The sequence below is a fragment of the Danaus plexippus genome, assembly GCF_018135715.1.
Source record: "Danaus plexippus chromosome 9 unlocalized genomic scaffold, MEX_DaPlex mxdp_26, whole genome shotgun sequence".
Taxonomy (NCBI): Eukaryota; Metazoa; Arthropoda; class Insecta; order Lepidoptera; family Nymphalidae; genus Danaus; species Danaus plexippus.
Genome location: NW_026869848.1, coordinates 3,125,665 through 3,153,378, shown reverse-complemented (window position 1 = coordinate 3,153,378; position 27,714 = coordinate 3,125,665). Strand labels below are relative to the sequence as shown.

General features: G+C 30.1%; 1 protein-coding gene across 2 annotated transcripts; it reads right to left on the bottom strand.

Annotated features, from left to right (window-relative positions):
- Nucleotides 1-88: 88 nt before the first annotated feature.
- LOC116767672 (serine protease nudel-like) lies at nt 89-23,946 on the bottom strand. Of its 2 annotated transcripts, none has more exons than XM_032658105.2 (10): nt 23,772-23,946; nt 11,221-11,359; nt 5,690-5,821; nt 3,947-4,591; nt 2,904-3,109; nt 2,685-2,784; nt 2,291-2,438; nt 1,854-1,979; nt 1,437-1,561; nt 89-962 (listed from the first exon to the last, which is right to left on the bottom strand). In XM_032658105.2, exons 1-10 carry the CDS (start codon nt 23,823-23,825, stop codon nt 940-942), a joined length of 1,698 nt encoding a protein of 565 aa, XP_032513996.1. In that variant the 5' UTR covers nt 23,826-23,946; the 3' UTR covers nt 89-939. The 2 variants fall into 2 exon arrangements, with proteins under 2 accessions (XP_032513996.1, XP_032513997.1); XM_032658106.2 differs by having other exon boundaries at nt 2,697-2,784.
- Nucleotides 23,947-27,714: the final 3,768 nt, after the last annotated feature.

The window sequence follows — 27,714 nt, the reverse complement described above, 5'->3', positions numbered from 1 at the left end:
ATGATCCGTCAAAAAGGTAAGTTTTTCATTGTTAGACGTTATTCATAAAATGTATACAAAGTTTTATTATGGTCAAAGAAAGACAGTGTTTTTTTTTAAAACTACATTTATTGATATAAATATTTTTATTCACATTCAGACTCACACAGTATATTACAATAAATTACACTCATAGCACACTTAACTTAATTATGTATTTAAAAAAAGAACTATATCTGTCATGGATTCTAATTTTTTTGCTAACATTTCACAATTTAAAAAAATATATTATAAGTATAAAATCTGGTGTTCTCATTATATCTATATTAAATAATAATTACCGCTGTAAAAAATATTCGAAAATGTCATCATTATTTTTATTACCAACCAATCGCGGCGAAGAAAAATGTAAAGATTATCTTTTTATTAAATTATATACAGCCGTTACATTGAATTTATATTATAAATTGTTCGTGTTAATAAAAGTGGTGCAATAAAATAATATCAGCCCATTATTTCAGTCTTATTACGTGACGTTATTTCTTGCAATATGAAACCGATTGTAGTGACATAAAGGAAAAAATTTGAGACTAACGAAGTAGTTAGAATTGAATCATTTATAAATATCAATTAAAGTATACAGAGTTCATCAGCTTAACTAATTAAAATAACGTAAAAAGTTACGTATGGCTACGGAGTTTGCGGGATGTAATATTTCGAAGGCAAGATAAAGGAATATACTATCAGTATAGTATTTTTTTTTTACTAAAATATCATTATGATTTCGTCTATTATGTTAAACGATTTAAAAAAAATACCTATATAATTGGTTTGTTTGTTAAGCCATACTACAAATTAGATTTTGGAGTCAAGTTTCCACTAAACTGATCCGTGTCCATGTCGAAGTCTTCTAATTGGGTGATTCTTCAGTTTACTTCATGATAATTGGTTTTATTACGCTTAAGAAGGTTGTGCTGGACATTCTGTGAAAATTTTAGTAGAAAAATATATTTTAAAGTACTTAGAAATATGTTAATACAAAAGTAAGAATATAATGACTATTAGAACACTTATTGTTAAAATAACGGTCGGAGTGACAAATCAAGTATTTGGGTCTACGAAATTATTGAGGTCATGTTTGGACAGTTGTTGTGAATACATAATGCCTCGGTTGAACTCTGGAATATTTAATATTTTTCGGACGCAACCTATAAGACGTATATCTTTTAGATTCGTCTAAAAAGAAAAGAGAAAAATGTCCGATGTTATAATGTTAAATTTTCAATGGAAACTGCAATAGGATTATGTGGTGATTTCATCTCTTGGAAGTGATAATTTCATCTTTTGTGTCTTTGCACCTACTACGTTTATAGAATTCTGTTACAAATTGCCGGACACATCATTCTGCTGACTCATATTTATTCTGCTCGTAAATATTTTTATGTTTCAATACTCACTGCAGACAGAGCAAGCTATTTCATCACTGTTGTCTCCACAGCCGTCTCTTCCGGAGCAAGCCACAGCTGTGCTCCGACACCTTCCATTACCGCACCTCAATGGACAAAAGTCCGCCGCACGCCACCTATATTATGTATGTATATGGATATTTCGATTTTTAACAACCCTGTTGATATTAATGTGTTGCAAAAATAATATTTATATTTAAAAAATACAAATATGTGTTTGATCGTAATTAGAGGATATATTTTTTATGCTGCTTAGGTGACATATCCATCAATAATTTTAAATTAAAAGTATAGTCTGCATTTTTAGTAGTTTTAAACTAATTTACTATAGGAAATAAAGTAGTGGAATAGTTACAATATCTTAAAGTGTTATTGCTAATCGCAGAACGAGTATTTTTAATATCTCACCGTGACTGCTCATTGCATAGATGCGACGGTTCATCAGAGCCGTCCTTGCAGGAGATGATCGCGTTACAGAACTCGTACTCGGGTAGACACTCGCCTGAGCCGCAGCGGAATGTATGTCGCGGACAACTGCAATGATACTGTTACTATGCATTCATTGAATACATGTACCTGTTTAATGAACGCGCGGCCCATATAAAAGTTTTTTTTATGTCAATTCGTTCTAGGATGGCCGTTTGGAATGCCGTACAAAGTCTAGTTCTTTTTAAAAATGCCATTGACTGATATATAGGGATGTCAAAAATATTTATTTATATTCTTGACTATATTATTTGCGACGAACAAAAAATTAAATGTAAAAAAATACATCATTTCAAGTAACACAAGTGTGGGGTTAAGAAGTGTTATGATATAATCATATTTCTTATGTAATATCTAACCCTCTCCGTTTAGTAGCACGACAGTTCCTCTCGTCTTCGCCACCAGCGCATTGTGGAATGCCGTCACACCGAGCTCCTCGAGACACGCACGCGCTGCCAGGACCACCGCATCGGAACGAGTGCATCGGACAACGTTCGCCCGTGTTGTCTGTAACGGTGTGAGAGGTGAATTTAAATGTCATTGAATAGAAATTCATGTATGTTAATGGGATTAGTTATATTGTTACTCATGTAATCGTTTATCTACTTCCAAAGAAATGTGCTTTCATAAGATTTTGTAACCCATACCACCGTTTAAATAAAACTGACACCAAAAGTAATTCTGCGTTATTTGTATATTAATGGCAACAGGCAAAGTTATGTGCTAAGAAAGGAAAAGGTGCATAGTTATTACCTTTACCAGTACCTTGACACCTTTCGTCCGACCCATCAGGGCAATCTTTCCGTCCGTCGCAAACGAAATACCAGCTGATACACGCACCAGTTGAACGGCACTGAAAATGTTCAACAAAAATGTATAGCAAATTATAACAATCTTAGGAAATTTCTTTCTATATAAAAGTAAAATACAACGCAGTTAAAGTGTGGCTAAGTATGGTGATTATATGCTTACTTGGAATGTACCAGGCAGACATCCTCGATTACGCGCTGAGCACGCAGACGTTGAATTAGTTCGGTACGTGCAATCGCATCTCTTGTTCAAGCATCTTGTATTCGGATCAACGAGCTGACATTGACTATCCGATAGACAGAACAACCCCAATGATGCTGGCCCTGGATCTGGTGTTGATACTATATCAGCTCGGATACGATTTTTCTCTGAAATATTTTATTTATATTTTCAGCATTACCTAAGTTTTTTATTCTTCGCAGTAGTTAAGAGCATTCAATTAACGAATACAATAGGAATCATACCATTCTGTTGAAAATTTATAATACTCTTTTGAATTACTACATTATTACTAATCATCATCAATCATCAATCAATCAATCATCAATACATATTACAAAACAAAGTCCCTCGCCGCGTCTGTCTGTTTGTCTGATCGCCATAAACGGAAAAACTACTGCATCGATTATCAAACAGTTATCACCACTCGATAGCGTGATTCTCGAGAAAGGTTTTAGTATATAATTTATTAAGGTATTGTATTTACTTGTGTGTATATTAACTATATTTGTAGAAGATGTCGGGAAAACATGCGCCGTCTGAGAGCTTTTAATGAAAACGCTGCCCAAAGTCTTTGAGATATAACAAAATAATATTAGGTGGAATTATTTATCTTATATAGGTCTACAGAAAAGTCCACGTTGGCATAAGGATAACGTACTATATTCATTTTACACCTCTTAAAAATTGGCATTACTAAACCGTTTATTGGAAAGCTATTTACATAAATACGTTATCTACATCAGTATCTGTAAATTACTTTTTAAATCATTTAAATCGGGCGAACTATTTAAAAGTTATCATAATATAAGTTTAATAATTATCAAAATTATATAGGCTATTTTATATTTTCTGTAAAGAGCCCGTGCGAAGCCGGGGCTGGTACCTAGTGACTAGTATATTAATGTAAATGAATAAAACTCGCGAAACTCGCGAAAGTCTAGATCTCAGTATATTAATAGTTTATGTACACATTTATTTCTTACCTTTTAATGAAGATTTTTTCTGACTTTTATTAGTTTTACTAGTATTCGGATCCTTGACTCCCCCTTTCTTATTTGGTTTTTTGTCTACAGATGGTTGTGTCACTACTCTGTATATAGGTTGATCGTTTGCATGTAAATTAGCTGTCATTTCGTCTACACCTATTAGCTCATTTGATTCTTCATCCTTTCTTATTGAAACTGGATGTCTTTTACTGGGTTCCGCTGTCGGAACTTTCATAACTGCTTGCATCAATGGACTATCTTCTTGCGTACTTAGAACTTCATTGTTACTCGTGAACATGGGTAAATTACTTGGCTTAATGTCATCCGAGTCTGAGATATTAGGATTACCAAACAAACTTTCAGCGCTAGGACTACTTGGCGATTTTGATGATTTATTCGACAATTCAACAGTTGAGGGCGATGCCATTATAATATCAGTTTTAGAAGCACCGTGTTCAAGAATCACTGCTTCAGTAGGAAAGGCTGTTCCCTTTTGAGGCAAACACTTTTCTCCGTTTTGTTTGAAGTTCGTATTACAAGCGCATCTTCCAAAGAGATTTGGTATTACAAATTCACAGTGACTCTCTTTCTCCCATAATCGACAATGTTCGTTGCTGTAGCAAACGTGTCCCGGTGGAGCGGCTACGAGTAAATACTTTACTTTAGAAAGCATTTTCACATGATCAAGCGGAAGAAAGTTATCTATTCTTAATAGTAATAACAAAATAAAATTTGCTAAATATAGCTCAAAGAAGAACACAGCCTTAGCTGTGATATAAATGCAGTAATAAACTTATGAGCCATGAAATAATTAGCGTAAAGTTGGTGATGTAGACCGAGGTTGGCAATTTTCCTGACATTGACTAAATGGCTCGTTATTGCATGCACTAATAACTCACTGTCCGGAAATTTCTTCTTAATATCAATTTTTAATCATTATTGAAAAACAAACGTACCAATTAATAGCGAATTAAAAGGCAATATAAGCGAGATAAAAAACTTATAAGTATAAAAATAATGGACACATTTCATGTAATTTGCGTAATAAATTATGGAGGTAGTCAATGTTAACTGCTGATGTGAATATTTATTGTAGATTAGTATGTATCCTCTATCTTATAATTTACTGTAAATTAACCTATATGTAATTAGTTAACACACTGCATTACTTTCCCGCTCATCTAATGGATGTGGATTACAAACGATGTTTAATTATGGTATCGGAAGGTTTTTAGAGGTAATTTAACAAGATTTCCACGGACCATATTGTGGTCAGTAAATATAATGCTTCGAAGGTGGCAAATTGATTCGAGAAATCAATCATATTTTTTCACATCTTAAATTATAGGCAGTAACTATTCTATCACATTAGATCAATGACAACTGATTGCCGAAATTGGATAAAATTATTTTTAAATTACTCACCATCTCCCAGTTACACTAGGCTACACTACATTAATATCTGGACTTTCATCTGTCCGTGTTATGGAATTACACGGTGACTTATCTGTTTCTAAAGCGTTAACTTACTATGCGTGAAGTCATTGATTCGGAAAGTTCAGTTTTCTCGTTGAAAGCGAACGTAATTTTCTTTAGAATTGGTTCATTTATGGAACATATCAGCCAGATATTATTTATTGATTTGATAACTAAATAAATTTAACTTGTACATAAATATATTGAGTGCAATCTGAAGTCAAAGGAAAGTGATGATGTTAGTCCTAAGTTAGTTTTACTTACGAGACAGACAAGTATGCTTTCTGAATTGTAAATGTCCGTCGGAACAGCGACAGAGGCCATCCAAGCACGCGCTGTACGCTACCTTTAGGGTACATTGTTCCGATACTATACATTCCGATCCCAGAAGTGTTGCTGGAACAAATAGATTATTTTATAGGAACCCATTAAAGAAAGGGAGAGTTTGAAAAAAATACTGTTAACATTTATCACTACTATTTTAATTTGACAAATTCACTAATTTTTTTTATTTAATTCAAAGATAATTAGTTACAGATATCAGTAAGTGTTAAACAAAATTATTAAAGGCTTTAATTGTAATTGTAGTCATATTACATAATAAAAATGTAAACTAATTAGAGAAAACAAAATAAAGTAATATCTTTAGAGCTTCGACGTGATTTATTTATTCGTATGAGATATTTGTAGATTTAGTAATTTACAAGTAAAACCCTCCACTAGCGAAAGTTCACAATCGAACATTCTCTTTAGTTACACCTTGTATAATTAAAAAATATAAAAGTACATATATAAAACGTTGTGTCGTAATGAGCATGATAATAACAACAAAAGTTATTTCTTTTCATAATTATCGAAACAAGTATAAAGGGTTTCGTTTTATTGCTTTTATTGCTTATTAATCGTTTACAAGTGACGCGCCGCCTTACATTTTAGAGGCAAAAAAGTGTAGGTATGGAAGAAAATTTTATCTTATATTTGTATTGTTAAAAAAATATTAAAATTGTATGAAACAGGACAGGGAATGTAATAAAAGGATATAAAAAGCTATTAATTTGTTTGCGTCAGTATGTATTTTGTTAAATTTGTATTAAAATAAAGAAGAGTTAATTGAAACAAATAACCTACGCCAAAATATATGTTATAAATTTGCCGAAAAAGAACACCTTAATTTGCTATACTGTACTATTTTCATGTCATGTGCAGTTATAATGTCCATCAAAATATTCATACAGATAACTACTTTCCTTTAAAGTTTCCTTTCACGTAGTGCTAGACAGTGAAGCACCTAAAAAATAAACACTAGCGCCGAAGGCTGGGCGAGAACTGTCAGTCAGGAGCGAATGAATGAAGGTGGAGAGTAAAAATTGAATGACGAGGTCATGACCCCATACGCGACCCTATTTAGAGTAAAGTTAGCCGTGTCTTTGAACACGCGAGTGACGCCAATATACATACATATATTCATACATGTGTGTGATTAACAAATATTAAATGCAAATCTTACTTATAAACTAACAATTAACACTGAATAGAAACAGTTATTTGAAGGAAGTTATATTTTTTCATTTATTAAACAATGTCCGCATGTGTCAAGGTGATTTAATTTATAGAATTCGGAAAACATTTTTTAATATATCATCATCATATAGTTACCGGAGTGTATTTATAATTTCCGCACGTGTAAATGTACACTTTCGAACGATTAACAACAATGTTAAAGTCACACATAAATAATGCCGGCGGAATTCTGAACGTATCTAGATAAATTACTGTACAAATTATATTGTTTGATTAATGCGTAATAAAATAGCTCGAAACAAGCAATTATATTGTCATTTTGTATGCTCAGCTTTAATTATCATAATTTTTCAGTTATTCGTGTAAAGGAACCGTCGGTTATTCTTTTACTATTTATAGTAAACTTTTTATTTATGATTAAGTGAGACACGTAAAAGTGCTCTTTGAGGTTGAGATGTTCTTATTTCGCTGGTTAAAATTAATGTCAGTTTGTATGAATCCTAGAGAGCACAAAAAAATAAGTGTTTTAATTCCTTCGTCGCATTATTTGTAAAACGTAATATACAAAAACAAGACGTGATTTGGCCGTTCACAATTTGAAAACCGTGAAACGTTAATTCGAGCGGCTCATTATTTCCAGTCATGAAATTAATCTCTAACCCTTGTTTCTTTGAATGCCTATTTAGCACTACTGACCGATTTAACACAATTGATAATATAACCTAAGTTACTATTACCATGAATGTATTTCACAGGTTTACCATAATTTGATAAGTTGATTAATTATGAAATGTTTTCAAAAACAAAGTACTTATCCTGTTCTATTAAAAAAAAAAGTGTTTTTTTTTGTCGCTTTAAATAACAGTACAAAGAGGAACTTTAAAAGTTTTGATATCAGATATTTATAACTGTGACTTTATACTTAATTATTTTGTATGTCTCTAAAGGTGATTATTCAAAAAGACCGAGTCCAATTATCTAATTGATTGGTCTTAGTAAATAACATAAGGATGTAGAACTAGCGATAGAAATTATGTTCAGTGTTATTTTATTGCTTTAAATTTTATAGACCGTCTTTATTGCTACATTCTCGTAATACACCGTTATGGAAGTTATAGATCACACAGAGATACGCCATTTTATTGGGTATTTATACAATCAGCAAGAAAATATAAACAAAAAGTGAAAAAGGGTAATAAAACTTAAAAAAAAGTCCCACTGAATGCATAGAAATACAAAGATTTTTTTACTTTGGTCGTTGCTTTTTCTATTGCTATATTTATTGACAGTAAAAACTTTTTAAGTACCTAAGATATGGTTTATTTTAATCCACTTACTTTCAAGTTTCCATCGCGACTTCTAATCAGATTGGTATTCTATGAAAACCTTTAATATTCCTCCATTGGCAGTACATTTTCCAAATGTATATCATTTTCATATTATCCTACTGAATGATTCACCCAATTCGGTTTTTAATTGTATAATGGTCATAAAATTAATAGTACCAAGTGTTGATCGAAATTGTCTTAAACTGAATTTTTAGCCTCCTACTGAAGTCATTGAAAATGTTGGCATCATCAAAGTTTAATAAATCAGAAATTTAAAAACTGTCGGTGGTATAACTTTAAAATCATATTTCTCAAAGCTTAATACAAATCGTGGCCACCTTGGAACAGTCATGTCCAGTTACAGGTGGACTGCTAGAAATTATTTCTTGTAAACAAAACATATTGTGAACTGGTTGCCTATGTGGGTTAATTGACTAGGAATACTGTAATACTTGTCACATATGACCCAAACCGTGACCGAGTAATAAAAGGATTGATAGACACCGTACTCTTTATACTAGTCAATACATAGACATTATGAATGTGAAAGTTTAATAGTTTGGACCATTCGATTTTATATTGAATCTTGAGCTGGGTTAAATGACGACGTTTAGTTTAGTGATTATCCTATTGTATTTAATATTTTCATATTCTTATAAAAATCTCACCGATCTGAAACTGATTTTAAGAATGAATTTTATGTTTTAATAACCTGCACATGTGGTCTGTAAAATTTTACAAAATATATCGATATATGGTTGGGAAGAGGCAAAAACATAAAAAGTTAATATATTTACTTCTTAACGAAATTAACTACGGAAAAGATATTTTCGAAAATACTTCTTTTATTTCAATTCAAATACTAATAATAAGAAGCTCCAGCTGTTATTAAATTGTATTTCTTCTACTGTTATCTACATTAAATATTAAAATGTACCTTTATACCGTTACTACTTAGGTTTGGAGTTTCATGTACCTATGTACATATAAAAATGTAATTTTTTTTATTTAACAAATATTTATGAAATTAATATAAATGTAAGAAGCTTAAGTAATACTTATCCATCTTTTTAAATTTACTGTTTACACTTAAAGGCTCTTGATGTAGTTACAAAATAAATTGATAATATGACCCCAAGTTTTAATACAGATTTATTGTCCTTCTCCATTCAATGGCTTACAAGAGAATTATTATCTTGTCTGGCAATTGATATTTGTGTCTTATAGAAATAAACATATAGTTATATTTTACGAAACGGTCCCAATAAAATCGGTTATATCTTTATCTCAATGATTAAATCAATTTTTTAAGGTAATAAAATATTATGCTTCTCGTAATTTCTCGACTATGAAGACCTGTCAGTCTGTCAAGTTCATTAGCACAAGGATCATATCCACTTGTGTTACGACCACACAGAACAAAGGTCATCTGAGAAATATGTGCTAACTACTTGATTAGAGCCCGCTTGAAATAAAATGCTAGTTGGAAATAATATACCATGTTACAGTTAAAAAAACACCAGTAAAAACAAGTGTTGTAAATCTTGTTTATATTTCTTGATCTAAAAGACTGTATGGAATACTTTGAAAATCGATTCGCTTTAAAGTTACATTAAATACTTAACAAGGGAACCGAATTTCGACTATGTAGGATTATAAATAAAACATGACAGTCAAAATTTTAACACATAAAAAAAAAATAGGAAGAATATTTAAAATGTGGTGGTTAGTAGTTATAAAATTTAAAAAACGATATCTATAAATTAGATCGTTAATTTCATAATTTTTAAAATAATAATTGCTTCATAGCAACGCGTAAGCCCGGACTAAAAATTAAGAGATATAGTTTTTTTCGTTTGTTTAATGTATGGAATTTTTCTTAAAAAAATATATGTATTGAAAGAAGTGTCGTTTTTGCAATTGTTTCATATGCAGAAATTACGACCTACGCTTAACAGGAGATTACGAAGAGTCGGCTCGACCTAGCTTCCACCGGATACCTGTCTAGGTCCTGTCTGGTACGGCTTATTATACACTGGATTAATAGGTGCTATTTTATAACCTAGCAATAAATATGCCCAGATTTTTATTACCTACGTATATTATACGTCAATTAATTTAAAAACATTTTTGGTGTATATAGAAAAATAAATATCTTGAACCTTAATAACGGACTTGAGCTATTTTTATAAAGTTTGCAGAACGACAATTTAAATTAAAATAATTTTATGAAAATATAATCTTTTTGTTTATTACAATTTCTTATAAGCGAAACTATTATACATAATATCTCTATATTTGTCAGATACACTTCCAAAAATATTTGTATATTTATTCGTAAAATTTTATGTTCGTATAAAATATTGACCTTTTTGTCCGTTTCCTGTGTTCCTATGACCTGAATTACACATTTTTAACAATAGTCAAATTCAAAACTTAGAAATACCATTCCTAAATGTGTGCTATGTAAATTTTCCTTTTTGGTCTTAAAAGAAAGTGGAATCTGCGTGGGAAGAACGATAAAAAATAACATTGTTCTCATTATCTTATTAAGGGCCTGGGTCATTGACCGAGACTTAAACTCTGTAGCTTAGAAAACCTTTAACTTTTGTCAAAAAAAAAATTTTTAATTCATGTAAATAATGTTCATTAAAATTCTATTTCGTATAATTTATTATCAATATTATAAATTAATTATTATAAAAAAATGTTATGTGTGTATGTATGTTATATGTGTATAATTTTTAAAGGATTGTTATATTAATCAGTAACAAGTATCGGTCTCTTAGAACTTATATATAATATTATATTATTATTGAAAATAACATTACAGAAACTGTAATATTAAAATTGTTTCATATGAAATTATTTGTGTCGAGTGATCTCGAAATCGCAAACAACAGATTGCATACAAAATTGTATACAATTATAGTTAATGATACTCACATTCGAGACAAGTAGAGTTATCAACCTGTGCATAGTACGGCTGACACGCGCAAACGCCCCTAGAGCAGTGCGCATGTGTGACTCTACACTCTACATTGGAGCGGCAACTGGATCCCAAGGAGAACGCTCTGACGCTCAACTGTAATAAAAACATTGTTATATTGTTATGCATATTTTAATGTTTATTAGCTTATTTCAACTCTTCTTTTAATAGTCACCTCACAAATTCATAGCATTCAATCTGTTCTTGACTGACTAAATAATCATAGTTTTCTCTTAAGTTTGATAACGCTTTCGTAAAAAACATGAAACTATAAATCGCGTAAAGTAAGTAAGTAAGCAATAAGTAGGTATTATATCTTCTTATACGGAATTAAACCGGACCAAATAATATTTAAATTTAGAAAAAAAAAATCCTATAGTATAAACATCATATATTAATAACGAGACAAATGAAATGCTAGAACTCTAATATGCCTAATAAGTAATAATCCCCATTTACAATATGGATATTATTTATCAACTTTCTCTATAATTTCTATTCTCAATTCAAAATTGCAATTTTATCGAGACACACATAATAGCCACTAAAAATCTATAGTGAGCAACACACCAACTAATAGTCGGTCATATAGCAAATCGTAAAAGTTTCCGAGATTAACAGGGGAAGGTACCCCGGGCTGAATGGCTGGCAATAATGAAGAGGCATTAATCGAGGTGATGACCGACGTCTCTATAAATAGATTTTCTCGGAATGATCGCTATATTGTGACTGGATGTAAAATAAAATATCAGTGTCTTCTGAATACAAATACATGTACATACATATGCATCCTTTATTACGTTTATTCGTCAAATAATTTCTATGTTATGCATGTAATAATTTTATTGTAACGTCATCGCTGTCTGTTGTTTGAAAGCATCCTTATTTATGAAAATATTAAACATATCACATAAAAAAACAAACAAACAGTGTGACTGTAATGTCGTTTATTTTCAGTGTAATTATAAAATCGTTTGAAATTTCATACACAATTTCGTTAAACTAGATATTCTTAATAATAAAAACGTGCCTATATACCTACCGAGTTTACAAGAGAGTCTTATAGTATAACATATGTATGTATGTTTATGTTTTGAATATTATGTCATAGTCGTAAATTGCTGCTGTAAATTGTTAGTCAACGTTTCTTCGAGTATATAAGGATATCCGCTAGACCCACGCCCGTTATACATCATATTCAGTCCAAATGTTTATTTTGGGTTTGAATAATATCGAACATTTTAATTTTTTGTCTAAATGTGATTTAAACGTTAGCGATAAACTTCCAAAGGACAGGATCTAAATAATTGTCCCGATGTATATTTAATATAAGATATGGTTCCTCTGAATTTTTCCCCTAAAATTGAATTTAAGGAGAACGGCTCAGGGACGTTAAGTCTATAAGTTATTCAAGCTCCGGAAACATGAAATTATTCAGAAAGGAAGAGGGGTCGACACGTTATGTTGCTTTATAATTTACGAGTAAGTTCCTTTTGTAACATATCAGTCAAAGAAATGTTACCCTGAATAAATAACGGGGTAAAGTGCTGAATAACAAATACGTGATCGTCCTTTGTCATATAAACGACGCCTGTGATATGTAAATAGTGTTGACAAAAATATAAAGAAAATTTATTAAAATAGTTTATATCTTGATAAAAATCAATTGATTGTACCAAAATTCCTATTTATTTATTTGATTCACGCGAATAATGTATGAAATCTGTTTTTTAACACATCGTAGTACAATATTAATTGAATACTTTAAAACAGTTAACAAACAAAACAACTCGTCAGTGTTTGTAATTATCAGCAAATTATCAAAATAAAGGTATTCGTTCAAAAAAATACCATCGGGCATTTGTTTGCGACGAACCATTTAATACATATTAGATATAATTTAATGTTATTCAATTATCACGGTACCTACTACTCAAGTCTTGACTATTTAAAAACTTTACTTCCTAGATCCTTTCATAGGTTCAGATAATCATAGATGATACTTAACTGTAAGATTAGAATTTGGATTACCAAAGGTATGGGAACGCTATTCTGAAACAGTTAGCTGTGTAGATAAAATATGTTGGTCATAAAACATATATTCAATTTATTTTTATCTTGAATACAAAAGTGGCTAAAATTATTAATTTGCCGTTAATATTAATAAGTAGGTGGAAACAGTTAATTTAAAGTAATTAATTTTTTTTGACAATATAAATATTTTTTGCAAACTGAAGTGAACTTCATTACAATTGCATTCGATTTAGTTAAAAGTTAGTTCATAAATAGAAGTTTAATTTGTTCCATGCAGTACTTAATGAAAAAAATAATGAAATAGTTCGCGTTAGTCGTTCATGTCTAAGACGGAATATTTGAAATATACATTTTATATAAAATTATTTTATAATGGGAATTCCAGAAACGAGGCTGAATTCAACGAAAACTTAACTGTATATAAGTCTTGAGAAATTCTCCCTGTTATATTCTATTCATACATGACGCGAACGGTAATATGCTGTAATAAATTACTTTGTAAGATATGCATACAATACGCACATAAAAAATAGGAAAAACATGCAGACTTTGGCTGATACTTGGTTATTGTAATGGAACATGAGTCCGTTATAACTTAAGTTCGACGATGTCCATCAACTGTGACTATAAAAACAAAGCAAAATTAATATAGAACATTAATATGCGCTTGTAATGTTGTATACCTAAATTCTTAGTTTAAGCTAAAATTATCTGTTAAATACATATAAGTTCCTATATAATGTAATGGCATGAAACTTCTTATAAAAAAGATAAAAACTACATGATCTCTTCAATTAATGAAAGTGTAGAAACAATCACCTTGACTTTGAAATGTAAATCTAGCGATGGACGTCGATGTTTCAGTACATTGAGTTTTGCATCTTAAACATATAAAAACAATAAAAAATTAATAACGTTTTTGCAAGACGATTTAATTTCAACGTTCCCTTGATTTTTTTAAATGAAAATAATGGCATCTGGCTCAGTGGTAATTGGCACATCTAAATTTGCACTGCAAAATTTTGAGAAAGTCATTTTCTACAATTCCATTTAAATGCTTAACGTGATCTGGATTCTATATAGTTGATATAAATTTGTTCGACGAATAAAGCCAAAAATATTTGATAACGAAACGCTGTCGGTCAGAGGCGTTAGAAATTTTACTAAATTATTAATTATTTGTATAAATAAATCCATTAAAAAAATTTAATTGACAAGTGATTCCTTTTTTTTGGCAATGACTTAATTAAAATATTGACTTAAAATTACTTATAGATTGATGGCACAATAAAATAAGTAGGTATTAAAAAATAATAATCGTCTAGACTTGGCTTTACATACACTAGTAAGGCTTATATTATTATATTGGAAATCGGTACTGAATCAATATTCATTCCAGGTGCAAAATAATTTTATTTATCTGATAAATGTTTAAATTTATAATTTTTTTTTTTTTGTTTAGTATTGAAATATATACTCATTGAAAATTGTTTTTAATAATGTACTTACAGAAACTCTATTATAATATTGTAAATGAAAAGTTTCCCGTCAGATACACATAAATTTCTCTTTCCGATGCCGCAAGATGTAAGAAAATCATTTATCGGTTTTTCATCTCTAAAACAATGTATAATAATCTTCAATCGTACATTGTTTCAACTTAACACCTCGGATATTCATATGCAGTGTTGGCCAATTAAAATTTAAGAGCCATTCTCGATAAGAGTGTTCAAATATTTTACTAAACATACAATACGCATTGCTACGATTGTATTGTAAATTGAGTTCTACACAATACGCTTAGAGTTTATATTTTTATGGCCTAAATAACCTGTTGCTCCGCGGCCGGAAATCAACATGCGTGCGAACGCTGAGAGGTTCAATAATGAAGCAAGCATATAGCGTACTCGTTCGTGTCCGTGACTTCTAACAATGCACTTTTTTCTCAATGTCATTTCTAATTGTGATAGCTTTAAGCTGGTAATGTTATAAGCTGTTTTTTGTATATAAAAAAATATATGTGGCAATACTTAACTTAATAAAATGTGTTTTTCTAAAGCAGTATAGGTATTTTATTAAGGAAAATGACATGAGAATTACAAACATTTAAATAATTATAGTTTTTTTAACCGTACATATTTCCAAATAAGGCATCTAATTAAATTATTAGATGTGAAATATGATTGATGGGACTCAGATTATTTGATTGCGTAAACATATTATGACATATTATAAGAGTTTGTTTATGTTTGTAATAAATCACAATTATTCATCTCTTTTCTCGTTGGAGACATAAATAGGGATGTCACATAACGTAAAAGTAAATGTTTAATCACCATCGCATATTAACAATGTAGTTGGAATTTAAGATAGCGCTTGTGGGCGCGTCGTTAGATTGCATAAATTAATAAATATAAACTCAACGATCCCGTATTTAATATACTTAATGTATTAAAGGCTAATAAATTACTAGGAAAATAATATATACACGCAAACAGCAGATCTTGCTCAGAACAGTATTCTTAATATGCAAGATCTAGAATTCTGTATGTAATATTAAGATTGTTAATGTGTTCGGCCTTTCGGTTTGACAGATGTTTTTTTTTTAATTCCATTTAAGCAACTTTTAAAAGTTGCGTCGCTCACGACTCGCATACTAGTTCCACGGACTTGCAATGAATTATTATGAATGGTCGTTGACCGCACGCTTGCATTAACCTTTACACGATTTAAACCAAATACATATATCTATATCTCTATTACTTACTTCATAAATAATTTTTAATATAAATAGATTCATTCTATACAAATATTTATATAATATATATGTATACTTAATGTTATCTTTTAATTTAATAGATTGTTAAATACGATAACATTAATAGGTAGCTGATTTCACAGGTATGTTGATTTCGTTATCTATAACGGATCCGATGATATATCCGTCGTTATATGAGATAATGTCATAACTTTCAGTAAATAAAGCTAAGTTAATTATAATAATTTATATACAATTATGCAACTAGTTTTTTATTATAAATTATATTATTATTTATAAATAACAACAAAGAGGTTTCGATGTTTTTAATGTATAATATCAATTTCTAGCTATATAAGATATAATTATAAAAATAATAATTTACAAAAAATAAAACAATATATAACGAGTCGATATGATTTTGTTTCTTATTAAAATTAATATAAAAAGTAACCGTATCTATTCCCTATTTATTTCTAAATGAAAACCTAGTATCAGATAAACATGTTTTTATTAGAGAACACAATAACAAAATAATTCGTGACACAGCAGTGCTGACACAGTATTTAGTATTGTTACCGAATTTGGTGCGAACTTTTAAGTATACTGTGTCAAAGTTCGTGGTGACCGTTAGATGGCCAGTCTAACAGGTTAATTTATTAATAGATACGCATCAAGTTAACAATCTTATTTCACATGATTTAAAACGCAGCTTTCATAATTCCATTTATCTGAAGACTTACAAGTAATGATTGATTGAAAACCAAGCTCATTAAAAAGTCATAATTTATATTAATCCTTTCTGTTATTAAATACAACGCTTATTTTGTTTTCTAAGAAAACATAGTCTTTAGACTTGTCACTGCTATAAAGTGTAAAGTATAAAGTAACGTCTTTGTTTGATTTCTCAAAGAAAATATCCCCACAGAAATAACAAATTATGAACTAAAGAATGTTTTGTTACCAGTAATATAGTATCTGTTCGTTTCATTTATCGCTTATAGTACGATTTCTATTTCTATCATTTGTCGTGATTAACTTTTTCTTTTTTATAATAAGGTTCATCTCGTCACAACTATCCGGCCCGTGCTGTGAAAATTATGGCAACTTTCTCATTTCATGATAACAACATAATAGATTGTGAAATCATTGAATACTAGAAATCAGCGATGCCTTATTATTTTTTTTGCAATAAAATATGGTTATTTTTTAGCTAGAAATCATAAAGCTATTTTTTTCTTATTGAAAAAAAAAAAACAATCGAGATACTATGAATCTCCACTAAATAAAGAATAAAATGAAAAAACAGTAGGTAGAATATTGCAATAGCAAAATACGAGTGTACATAATTTTTAATTATAACTAGTAAACTGTATTTCCAATTTAAATCAAAATGGCTAACAGATTTCGTTTGAAATAAATGACAAATTTTTTTAAGACAAATATAAAATTAAAAAATTCGTATTAATAAAAAGTATTTACTTAACAACCCTAAGTACCTGTAATCTGTAGGTGGGTTGAAAGTTGAATGTCAAGTTATTATCGTTTTAATATCGCCCCGTCCCTGGGGAGCTCGTCTAGACGACCCGTTCAAACTTATCTAATTTTAAACGTTTGCAAACATAAAAGTGCTGAACGTTTGTTTGCTTTCATTTGAACACGCTTTTTCAAAGGACGTGTAACAATGTTAGATCTCTACCCAATTCACATGCACGATTTTAGGAAAACGTTTATGTGACCTTACTTTCAGTGTGTTATTATTCGAGATATTTTTCATTTCATTTTTCATATTATCAAGTCATGAATGTAAAATCATAACTTTTTTTTAAACTGGCATATTAAATGGATTAGAATTTCCAACTTACGAATTCGATTCAAATCTTGAATACTAAAGTAATCGATTTAACTTGACAACTGATTTCAATTTCAACAAGCATCCCAAATACTCAGTGTCGGATCAGGGGACTGAAAGGGTCGTTACCGAAGAGGTAGATGCGTTTTATAGATAGGTATTCAATTCTTATAGATTTTGTACTGGTCAATATTACGATAAAAACATTTGAATAGGGACTGTTTGTCCCCCGCTGAGGAAAACTAATCTTTTTCCCAATACGTACTATGGAGTCTGTAATTGGGTATTACTGGTTACAACAATGGCTCTTTATTATGAAGTATTAAATAAAAACACTATAGAGGTACTGCAAATATTTTACTAAACTTATTTTTGATCTAGAGAGTATTAGTTAACGGTTTTCACTTCCAAACAAAGAGTAAATATTGCATTTTACAGAAATATTATTTATGATATGCTCAATGATAAATACTTTCTGAGTTACTTCAAAAAATTGTTAAGGATCAATTACTATGTGAAGTAAAAAGAAAAAAAAGCAATAAAGTACAGTTTATTTAAATGAAACTAGTATTATTCGGATATAATACGCGGATTTTATTATTTAAAAACTACATAATCCCGACGTTTCAACGACGAGGTGACACCTCGTCTGCCCGTGATCACGGTTGCTGCAAAGTAACCGAAACGTCGGGATTATGTAGTTTTTAAATAATAAAATCCGCGTAGTATATCCGAGTAATACTAGTTTCATTTAAATGAATAAAACTCGCGAAAATCTTAGATCTCATTAAAGTACAGTTTATTTTCGTACCGACTTGTTTTTATATGTCTAAATAAAAAACAACATTAAAGCAGTTTTATGTTTCTGTATAATTTGTCGAGTAAGATTGATTGGTAAATATAATTAATTTGCAATATCAGAATCATGGTGCGTCACATTCGTCCCTACGAGACAACGCGTGCTTACCATCAGGATTATTTGTTAAGTTATAGAAATTTGTTCGTATTTCGGACAGTGATTTATAAATGGGGTGGGCCACCCTCGCAAGGGGCACCGTCCACCACAAACAACATTGATTTCTGAAATAGAAATGATTTTATAGAAAGATGATAAGGATGTCGCAAGTAAGCGTTAGATAAAGCTATATATTTCGTAAGCTTAGTAGTAAGATTGAAAGTGCGAATGAGTATCACTTAAATAAATTGCCTATAAAATTATAGGTATAACAAAAATAAATTTTACATTATTAACTTATATAGAAATAGAATGATAAAGGTATAATACTGTTAATAATACTTAAGAAATATTTTTTACATGACAAAAAACACTTCGCATGTATATAGATTAAGAAATTTCAAAGATCTATTGTAATGCTAATTATTTATTGTTAATTTTTCGGTATAAGCTCTTGTTCAGTCCATTTTAATTCACTAGCCAAATATCCGTTATACATTTAACACCTTCACCCATATATTCCTTTGTGTGGAAAATAACTGTGTTAATTAATAAGAGCCATCCTGGTTAGATCTATTATTTGAGGTAACTGGGTCGCATGTCAGATGTAAAATGGATAAGCTCGTAGGTACAGATCGACTCTAATAGTTTTCTGTTTTTTTTTTTGCCAGCTGTCTTTATCTATGTTATGCTGACAGCGCCTGTCATTTCTTTAATTGAATTAAATGCCGATAGCATAAAAAAACTTGACCACCAATTATCATTCGCAAAACATTTTGCTAAAATTTTTGATAACTTAACAAAACTGACAAGTACATGTGGGGCATCGTGATATACGTCTAAATCAACTCAATTGAGAACATGATTTTGGCAGTAACCGTTACGACAACTTATTTAAATGTAAAAAAAAAAATAGCGAATAGTTCTTTACATGCCATATCAAAACGACTGATAATCTGACATTATTTATGATCATTATAAATAAGATTAAATAAATTACCTGAGTTACAAAAAAAAACAAATTCCAATGTTTTTTTATATTGACAATTGCTGGAAAAACAGTTCCTTTAAAGAAATGTATCTAACTACAGTTAAGAGACGGTCAACAATATTTTATTAGGTATGGGTTAGTGTCTACAGTAATTTGTACGGACATAATAAATCGGACACATTAAGATTCCCGGCACATGTATGGATCGATAGGGCAAACAGGGTCGCAGGCACCACTATTGACGGTACGCAACGGTACAACCATGACCGACCATTTCAACAGCATGCCAGCTTGATTTAATGCATCTAAACTTCAGCTTCTCGCCATAAAGGTGCCTAGATTAACGCAATCGAATAACTTATTGCCTTTGTGCGGCATTTGAACTTTGTAGCTGTTCTGAGGTTTTTATATAGGGCCAAAACTGTAAAAAACGTTGTGAAACATTTTTTGTTAATGTATATACCGTCACCACAAAGTGGCTTTACATAATTCAATTATACAATTTGGCGTCGGTAACGTATACATGTTGTATTCAGTTTTAGAACACAAACATAAAATACAATAGCTCTGTCAAACATAAGCGAGTGATTCTATGTAAGAGTTGGTCTAATTTCCTGGTCTTGGTAAAATAAATAAGTTATGTTAATCCTCTTAAAGAAGCTAAAGTCATCCTGATTGTAGTCTTTAAATGGACAGTCTTATTGGTTCTTCAATATGTTGGTTATATTTAAGAGACAACTAATACCATATCTAAGTTGTACTAATAGAAATTAGGTCATAATTGTAAGGTTAATTAAAAGTTTAACTATTGATTTGAACGTGAAATAAGTTCACTATCTGATCCAAGTTATCCGTCAATAAATATAAAAATATAAAACGTGTGAATAATATGTACATTATTAGGTCAGTGGGTATATAAGATATCGTAATTGAATACACTTCGCGTTTAAGTCAATGGGCAATAAAATACTTCGTATCTTCATGGATGTAGAATCGAAACAAGTTAAATCAGGTAAGATAACAGTGCAGCTAATTCGAAGTAAGCCGTGACATTGACAGCTGCTATTGTGCTGATAAAATTCGCATTATTGCTCTCAATTCTTTTTTTATTTATCAAACAAATGGAGTCGCAAGTTCATTGTGCCCGGAACATTTGACATATCTGTAACAGGATTCAAGAACTTACTATAGTATGCTGTTAACTATTCAAGGTAGCTTAATTATATTATATAGATGCTCACGTAAGTCTTCGATCTCATTGTGCAGTTTAGGGGTACAACCTTCTACTTATACTTTTTATCCAGATTTTTTTATATAAAAAATATGTTTATACAACTTGTTTATAATAAATACTGTTTCTTGACACAGTGATTTAAAAATATTTATAGTGATATAATTCGAACGCGACTAATGCAACCAAAGTTACAAATAGTTTTATTTTATTTCTCAATGTTAATATTAATGTGGGAACAATTGTATTAAATAAAAACAAATCGTTGAAGGTATAGCCTTAACGATATTCTCTATTTATAAAATATTTTTTAACGATCTTTGAGTCGCTTAGTTAAGTTGAACAAAAACAATGTTATTTTTTATTATATAAATAATAAATATAAAAACTCAAGGTGCAATTTACGTATACAGTTACTTTAATAATTATAATCATAAAATAATCTTATTATAACGTTTTAAGAGAGAGCGACACGTTTTTCCGTATCGCTCGAACTTGTTCAACTTAACTTTAATTCATATTTTATGTAAATATCATCATAACAAAAATAATATAAAATCAAGTTTTCTTATAATCAGAGGTAAATAAAATTTATGAATTTGATTAGGTATTAAGTGAATACCCATATGGAATTATGGTCTATTTACATTACCCATAAAAAGTTTATATCAAAAGCTGGTTATGGCCATGCAACCGTAAACATGCGAGTAAGTCACGCAGATGTAAAGCTTTTATATCAAAAATATATGAATTACGATAATTCCAATAGCTATCAGCTGACTGTCACGGTATTGTTTATAAGTATCACACACGAACATTATAACTGGAGCAAAAAGAATCGATCAGAAATATTGCTTATATGTAATAGATTATTACAAAAAGAACTGTACAAAGATGTCTTAATATTTTTTAAACAACTTAAATGATCCACTTGTTACTGTCAATTATTGTTAGAGATCCCGACAATGTAATAGACACTATCACTATCGCTTTAATCGTAATTGGTTACCGCTTGAAAAAACCAATTTAATATAGAAAAAAAAGACGTTTCATCCGCCGATGTGTATCTTCTATTATGCAAGGTAATTGGTTTAGGTCATTGACATCCGTCGCTAAAGAATGCAAATTTAGGCCTAAAACTAGTATTCAATAAATTGTGAAAAAATATAGCATCTTTTCCCTTTCTTTTATTTCTTTTAATGGATTTGATTTTTATGAAAAATATAGGTACAAGCAGTGAAGATATTTTTATGCTTTTTTCCTACTTTTATTTTGTCGGTAAAATATCACGAAAGGCCTAGTGTTTGCAAAGGAGCTGAAGATGTTTATAAAACAATCCTTTTAAATAAAGTGTATTAGCTTTAGTAATGGATGTTTCTTGGTAAATGTGCATGCAGTAAACACTTGCGTGTTATATAATTATAGGGCAATAGTGAAAATAATACGTCTAGCTTCAGAATAACGACAATTGTGAAGTTACATTGTAACATAATTAGATAGTTGTGTATGTAAATTAGCAATTTGCATGCCAATAAAATTTACGTTGTTCGAAACCTACATCTAAAGACAGTCAATAACCGAAAATATTAAAATCCCATATAAATAACAGCCAGAAATAAACAAAATCCAACAATCTTTACTAAGTACTTAAGGAAGATGTAGAAGATATGATAACATCAAAGGGGATCGCAATAAAAACTAAGCGCGTAGGTAATTGAACACCCTCCAACATTCCCTGATTGCACGCTTGATTCCCACGACTCCGGATCATCCCACTGGCGCGCTTCTTATGTAACTTTAATCAAAATTCCGTAAACTAGCACAGATATTAAATCTGTAATGACGTACCAGATAATATAATTATCGGACCGTCTTGACGCTAGGCTGTGGTTAGGGGCGCGCAGTGAGTGTAGTTGTAGAGCGAAGCCGAGTACAGTTGACCCTAAATAAATACTAAATATATCTTAAGAGAAACTCATGAAACATTTTTAATATAAAATTTTATTAACCAAAATGAATGTTTTGATACCAAAAGAAGAGTTAAAAAAAAAAACAACAAAAAGAACGAATACAACAATTTATCCGAGAGCCCTAAATGTACGTTTGAAGTAACTCCTTGAGCGAGCTCGTGCTCGAGGATTCCACCAGTAATCTTACGGTTATGAACAGGAATCATGTAAAGCAGAGCTAGTAATTGGGTGCACCCGAGTGGCGCAGGTAATTGATCTTAGTCTAGCGGTTCTCAAGCTATACGCCCTATGATATGCATGGATTACAGCCAGAACTATTTAGAGTTTGGTTCTATTACGAAGCTGATACTTGTGATAAATACAGTTAGTGTGCGTTCCTACGGCAATATAGCTAAACATTTGGATGTAAACATATGTAAGCATAAACTTACCGGTTGTTATGTCAGGTGTAGTAAGCTCGCACGATAATTTTATTCAAAAGACTACGTCTGATTTGCAACGTCTATTAAATTTTCTATAAAATTCATCACGCATTCAAATATTGTTTGTGACTATTCATTGTTATTTATTTAATATTTAAATTACTTGTTATTATTTTCATTGGAAGGATAATAAACGTAAGTTTAAAATTATAGTCTTAGATTTTCTATTATTATACATTTGTTTAATTTTATTTATAAATTAAATATATGTGTTATTAAAATAATTAATACTTACCAGAGCATTAAGAACAATGAAGCATTGGTATAGCATATTATTGAAATTGTGCATTATTCACGGCACACGAATTTTTATATTATTACGCGATCCAGATTCCCGCCAATTCATAAGCCGGGTGTACACGAGTGGTTTGTGTGGGTTTGCCCGCTAAACTGAAGTAAGCAGTAAGCACCGTGAGAGCTTCGCGAACCGTCGCTGTATGGCCCACTCTACAGAGGGAGAAGGGAGGGACGTTTGTAGGGGAAACCGCGTCAACCGCCTCCGGTAATTCACTAAGAAAAGTTATTTTTTTGATTACGACACGGGGACCCTAACACCAAAAATAAAACATTTATGGGTTTTGGATGAAACGTATTTTCTCATATTTAGAAAAAAAAGGTAATCAAGTTGAAATAACATCCATTGTAATATATAACGTGTGATAGAATTTAAAATCATTAAATAGAGGTCTATCCAAAATTGGCACAATAACCACTTACAACCCTTTCCTGGAGTTGAAAAACAATATTTATGGCATAACTGTATATTAATAGTTGTAGTAATGAAAAAAAATATTGTAAACTTTATTTTGCCCTCGGTTTAACTCTCATTGATTTCGTATAAAGAAGCATAAATTAAATGTATCTTAAAAAATACATATAGTACAAATCTTATGTAGCAATAATAAGTTATAAATATCTAAATAGTTCAAAAACGACGAAAGTTTTAAGTGCCAAAATAAGTAGTTGTTGGTATAATAAAATAATGTTGGATACCCGTAGTATTAGAGAAATTCCCTTAATTTAAAACGATGTCAAAATATTTAAAATTAGTAAAATATATCTTTCATGACGACAACACGAGAAAATCTGTAAGGAATTTGAGACAGTCAATTTAAAGAATAAAATCTTTTTTATACTATTTCAGCAACAAAGCGTTCCAAATTTTTATGAATAGCAAATATATACGGACGAGGTTTACAGACACCACAGTTTACCCATCCGTTATAAAATTCAAACCAAACTCAATCAGGATTCCCATGTTCGTGTGTCAGTAAATATAGATAATTAATGTACTATGTCCCTTTTTTCTTATTTTACTTGTACTTAAATCGAAGGAACGAGCACCTAAGATTTTAGAATGATGTATGTATTAACGTGTAAAATATACTTAGGTACATTATAGCCTCTATTTGTGCTTACGCCATATTCACGTTTACTAACTTCTTATAGAAGTGTATTCTTCAAAGATAAAATTTACGCCCTTTCTAATTTGGAGACTTAAAATAATAAGAAGTGAGTATTCACTTTCAATGTTTCTTTTGAACGACTGCCAACAATAGTTACAAGTCATTGAAGCGTGTAAAAATTGTATAGATACGTGTTTTTCCTCTTGAAGAGCTATTATGCAACGATCACTCTAGAAAATAAGATTTATAGTAACTTTTTGCACTTAAATCATTAAGTTTCACGTAATATTTTGAAAAGGCAACTGAAATCTCGGTGACCAATTTCACTCATTACAAACAGCATAAGTCAGTTCACGCTTGTAAGGACAAAGAAAACAAAGGTAATAGAATCCATAGAATTAACTGTAATATTTATACCTACTTAATTATAGATATCGTTTTTAATTATGAATTGATGAAATCATTCTATACCGGGATTGTCTACACAACACAATCACAATTGTAATAATCGCCGCAATAACTTCCAATGATAACAAAAAGCAAGTATCCATCTGCGCCTTGGATGTTTTTACCCCAAAGATGGAAACAAGTTTATTTCTTACACAACATAATTACATATATGTTTTATCAATACTCTTTAGTTGTTAAAGTACTATTTCTTTTAATAATTTACAAGAAGTATGAAAACTTTTGTTTATTTTTTTTTATTGTATCTCCAGTTACAACCAACTTTGCTATCTTTCAATTTTGCAATATGATTTTCAAAGGAGTTTTAACTCACAGAAAATCAATTGCTGTTAACTACTGTTAGTTTACTTAATTTTTATAAATCTTTTACATAGTTTGCGATTGAGTTATTTTTATTGTTATTATGGACTTTTTATATATTTCTTAAAGTTCGAAACTGTTAATTAAATCGGACTCAGACTCATTATAACAGCCGGTGTCAGGTTTATTATGTTAGTGTTATTATATATTTGCGAAACACCATATATCTTTACGATTGTTATCAGTGTCTTCATTGCATTCACCTGTAAATTTAATTAGCGCATAATTAATATTCAAGGCTTTTACTTTTTCACATTGATAAATTTTAAATCAAGTGTTAGGACTTAGGGTTCGAGTACGATAACTGAAATTATCACACTCTTATTTGCGTCATCAACTTCGGTTCTGCAATAAGTTCATCTAAACATTATCTCTGAAAAACTATGCTTTGTTGTCTGTGCTGTATGAATTAATATCCAAAATTTTATTTATTTTTGTATAACTTATTCTATAGTAATCTTAAAACAATATTATTTTCTTTTCACGTCTACCTTTCTTATAGATATAAGGTATGTAAGTATAACTGTTGTGAATAATATTCTGCTAGTATGTAGGTACATAACACACTTAAAATATTATAAAGTTCAAAAATCATCCCTAATTTCACATTCCAATAGGTCACAAGAATTAAAATTGTTAGGTTCAAGAAAAAGTCACTCTTTTCAGTATAACTACCTTTTATATCCTTCGACCTTATTCGCATTTGAAGATCAAATTCTGACCCCGCTTAGTCTAGGGGAGAATATCGATAAAATAATTTTGAGTCTATTTCATTTAAAAAAAATCGTAGTATTAAAACTTAATCCTAATCTCAGACCATAGATATGTAGACTATTAAGCCAATATTCATTTAAGAAAATAAAAGGTCCATAAAACTTTAAATTAAAATGAAGTATATGTATATTGTTGCTTCACTTGGATTTTCCTAGTGTTTTCTTAGACGAGCTTATTTTTTTTACGATAAATAAAAGAACAAATATGTTGTGGTAATAACCATAACTAACTTTTTACTAGTCTTATTGAGCATAAATTATGTATAATGATAGTCATGAAACGAATTATATTTTTGTATATTTTGAGATGTATTCGTTTCCTTAAATCAAATTAAAATCGGTGGCGCTGGAATGTCGCTAGTTCTATAGAAATTAAGAATACATCCGCCAGCTAACGGTGAGCATATTCAAGGCATTCCTATTTATAAACACGTTTAGTCATTTACCGCTTATGTTATTAGTTATCTTAATTCAAGGCTATATAATGTTATTATTTATTTCAACTCAATGTGAATAACACAAGAATATGAAACTAAAATATTTGGATATATCAAATACCTACTGTATTAGAAATATTTTATATATTATCAGATTTTGTATATTTCAAGAATTATCTATAGGAATATTTGTCTGCTATGCACCATAAGTCATTACTACCAAAATCAAAACAATTATCTTTCTGGGTCATCTTACAAGCACGTATAAATTATAATGTTAATAGGATTTGATTTAGAATTATTCCTTAAATTACCCAGGTTTAAAGTTTAGTATCATTATTAATATTTACTCATTGTCAAGGTTCACTGTTTTCCTGCAATAATTAATCGTCATTCATATTCAGCTACAGAAAGAATTATATGAATAATATTTTGATGATGATAAATCAAATACAGGCAAGGTTAAATTTTAAAACACATTGTTTTTCTGCCTATATAAAATATTGTGACAGGTATGTTTAAAAACATAAGCAAATACAACGTAAAAAACATTTCCATATTAGTAGGAAACTATAACTTCAAGTGAGGTCAAACATCAATAAACATATATTCATCGAATTTACAAGTATCAATTGACAAATGAGCGTTAACGAATTACAATTCTATATTACGCAACATATTTCTCTGGTTTTATAAGAGCATATCAACTTGCCAACCTCATATTCTTATCAATC

Bases quoted from the DNA above. Each gene is read 5' to 3' on its own strand.
- LOC116767672 (XM_032658105.2), bottom strand. From the start codon at position 23,825: ATGCACAATTTCAATAATATGCTATACCAATGCTTCATTGTTCTTAAT. The intron at 3,110-3,946 runs GTAAGAAATAAA...AAAATATTTCAG, and splicing joins GAAAAAATCTTCATTAAAAG to AGAAAAATCGTATCCGAGCT. The intron at 2,439-2,684 runs GTAATAACTATG...ACACCGTTACAG, and splicing joins GTGTCAAGGTACTGGTAAAG to ACAACACGGGCGAACGTTGT.